Source organism: Salvelinus sp. IW2-2015, linkage group LG14, assembly GCF_002910315.2.
Source record: "Salvelinus sp. IW2-2015 linkage group LG14, ASM291031v2, whole genome shotgun sequence".
Taxonomy (NCBI): Eukaryota; Metazoa; Chordata; class Actinopteri; order Salmoniformes; family Salmonidae; genus Salvelinus; species Salvelinus sp. IW2-2015.
In genome coordinates this window covers 31,609,493-31,611,992 of record NC_036854.1, presented here as the reverse complement: position 1 = coordinate 31,611,992, position 2,500 = coordinate 31,609,493, and the positions used below count along the sequence as shown (strand labels likewise).

General features: G+C 43.9%; 1 protein-coding gene across 1 annotated transcript in view; it reads right to left on the bottom strand.

Annotated features, from left to right (window-relative positions):
• map3k15 (mitogen-activated protein kinase kinase kinase 15) overlaps nt 1–2,500 on the bottom strand; it is a 36,809-nt gene that overhangs the window by 15,125 nt on the left and 19,184 nt on the right. Inside the window, 2 exon segments of the mRNA XM_070446799.1 lie at nt 1,021–1,044; nt 1,392–1,522. Coding sequence (XP_070302900.1) covers nt 1,021–1,044; nt 1,392–1,522 — 155 coding nt within the window.

The window sequence follows — 2,500 nt, the reverse complement described above, 5'->3', positions numbered from 1 at the left end:
AGAGGAGAGAAGAGAGGAAGAAGGGAACAGAGAGAGAGGAGAGAGAGAGAGAGAGAGGATTATGCACAATCATGAGACAACAAAGCCAAAGGACGGAATATCATGGAGAATGCTTGATGGAAGGAAAGTAGTGTGGAAATCTACCAAAAAACTATTAGGCAACAACAAATGTAATCCCTTCTAGACAATCTCCTGGACAAAATGTTTCACTGTAATAGTGAAAACCTAAACAGTATATTTGACCTCTCAGCTTCCCAATCAAATCTAAAAATGTCAAGCAGACAACCAAAGAAAATTAACAACAATGACAAATGGTTTGATGAAGAATGCAAAAACCTAGAAAAGACATTGAGAAACCTATCCAACCAAAAACATAGAGACCCAGAAAACCTTAGCCTTCACTATGGTGAATCACTAAAACAATACAGAAATACACTATGGAAAAAGAAGGAACAGCACTTCAGAAATCAGCTCAATGTAATTGAAGAATCCATAGAATCTAACCACTTCTGGGAAAATTGGAAAACTCTAAACAAACAACAACACGAAGAGTTATCCATACAAAATGGAGATGTATGGATAAACCACTTCTCCAATCTTTTTGGCTCTGTAACAAAGAACAAACAGCAATAACATATACATGATCAAATACAAATCTTAGAATCAAATATTAAAGACTACCAGAACCCACTGGATTCTCCAATTACCTTGAATGAACGACAGGACAAACCCTTCAACCCAAAAAGGCCTGTGGGGTTGATGGTATCCTCAATGAAATTATAAAATATACAGACCACAAATTCCAATTGGCTATACTTAAACTCTTTAACATCCTCCTCAGCTCTGGCATCTTCCCCAATATTTAGAACCAAGACTGATCACCCCAATAACTACCGTGGGATATGCGTCAACAGCAAACTTGGGAAAATCCTCTGCATTGTCATTAACAGCAGACTCGTACATTTCCTCATTGAAAGCAATGTACTGAGCAAATGTCAAATTGGCTTTTTACCAAATTACCGTACGACAGACCACGTATTCCCCCTGCACACCTAATTGACAAACAAACAAACAAACCGAAACAAAGGCAAAGGCAAAGTCTTCTCATGCTTTGTTGATTTCAAAAAAGCTTTTGACTCAATTTGGCATGAGGGTCTGCTATACAAAGTATTACAAATTAGCTAGCAAGTGCAAGCTAGCTAGCTAAATTGCCATAAATGATTAATGCTTTTCGACCTGTCCCCAAATTAATATAATTGGTTCAGAGTTTGCTTTGATATTTTAACCTGCGTGTCGTGATTGCGGTGGTGTTGGAGGACAAAATACATTTATGCACGATGGCACACGATGGTGCACACGCGCAGCCGGTTTGGGTTCCGTGTAAAGGTTACCTTGATGTCACGGTGTACTATCTGGTTCTCGTGGAGATAACGGAGTCCCTCCAGGATCTGTCGTGTGTAGAAGATGATGGTTGCCTCCTTCAACGGACCCCACTTTGACCGCAGCAACGCTGACAGACTGCCTGTTATACACACACACTTAGAGAGCAGCAACGCTGACAGACTGCCTGTTATACACACACACTTAGAGAGCAGCCAGCACACCGCTGGACAGACTGCCTGTTAATACACACACACTTAGAGAGCACCAACGCTGGACAACTGACTGTTATACACACACACTAGAGACAGCACGCTGACAGACTGCCTAGTTAATTCACACACACACTTTAGAGAGCAGCAACGCTGACAGATGCCTGTTATGACACACACACTTGTAAACGGAGTCAAGCAACGCTCGACAGGCCTTGCGCTGTTATATCACACACAACCACTCTAGAGAGCAGGCAAATCTCATAAAAACTGCGACTGCATCCATACAGGTAGGTCCACAGACAGACTCAATCAGAACAGACCAGACAGACAGCAGACAGGACCAGCAGACAGACAGACAGAGACAGACAGACAGACAGACAGACAGAACAGACAGACAACAGACACACAGACAGACAGACAACAGACCAGACAGGACAGCAAGCAGTACAGACAGACAGGACAGACAGACAGACAGACAGACAGACAGACAGACAGAAGACAACAGCCAACGACAGCAGACAGACAGACAGACAGCAAGACAGACGAGACGAGCACCAGAGCGCACAGACAGACAGAAACAGGACAGACAACAGACCAGACAGTATCAGACCGAACACGACATGACCACAGCAAGACACGGCACAGAACAGACAGACAGACAGAGCAGACACGATCAGACAGACAGACACAGACAGACAACATCAGAAGACAAACAGACACGACAGACAGACAGACCCAGAAGACAGAACAGACAGACAGACAACACGCAGACAGACAGACAGGACAACAGACAGACAGAGACAGACACAGACAGACAGCACAGACAGACAGACAGACAGACAGACACGACAGACCACAGACCAGCAACGCAGACCAGACAGACCAACCAGATCTCGGCCTCGGTC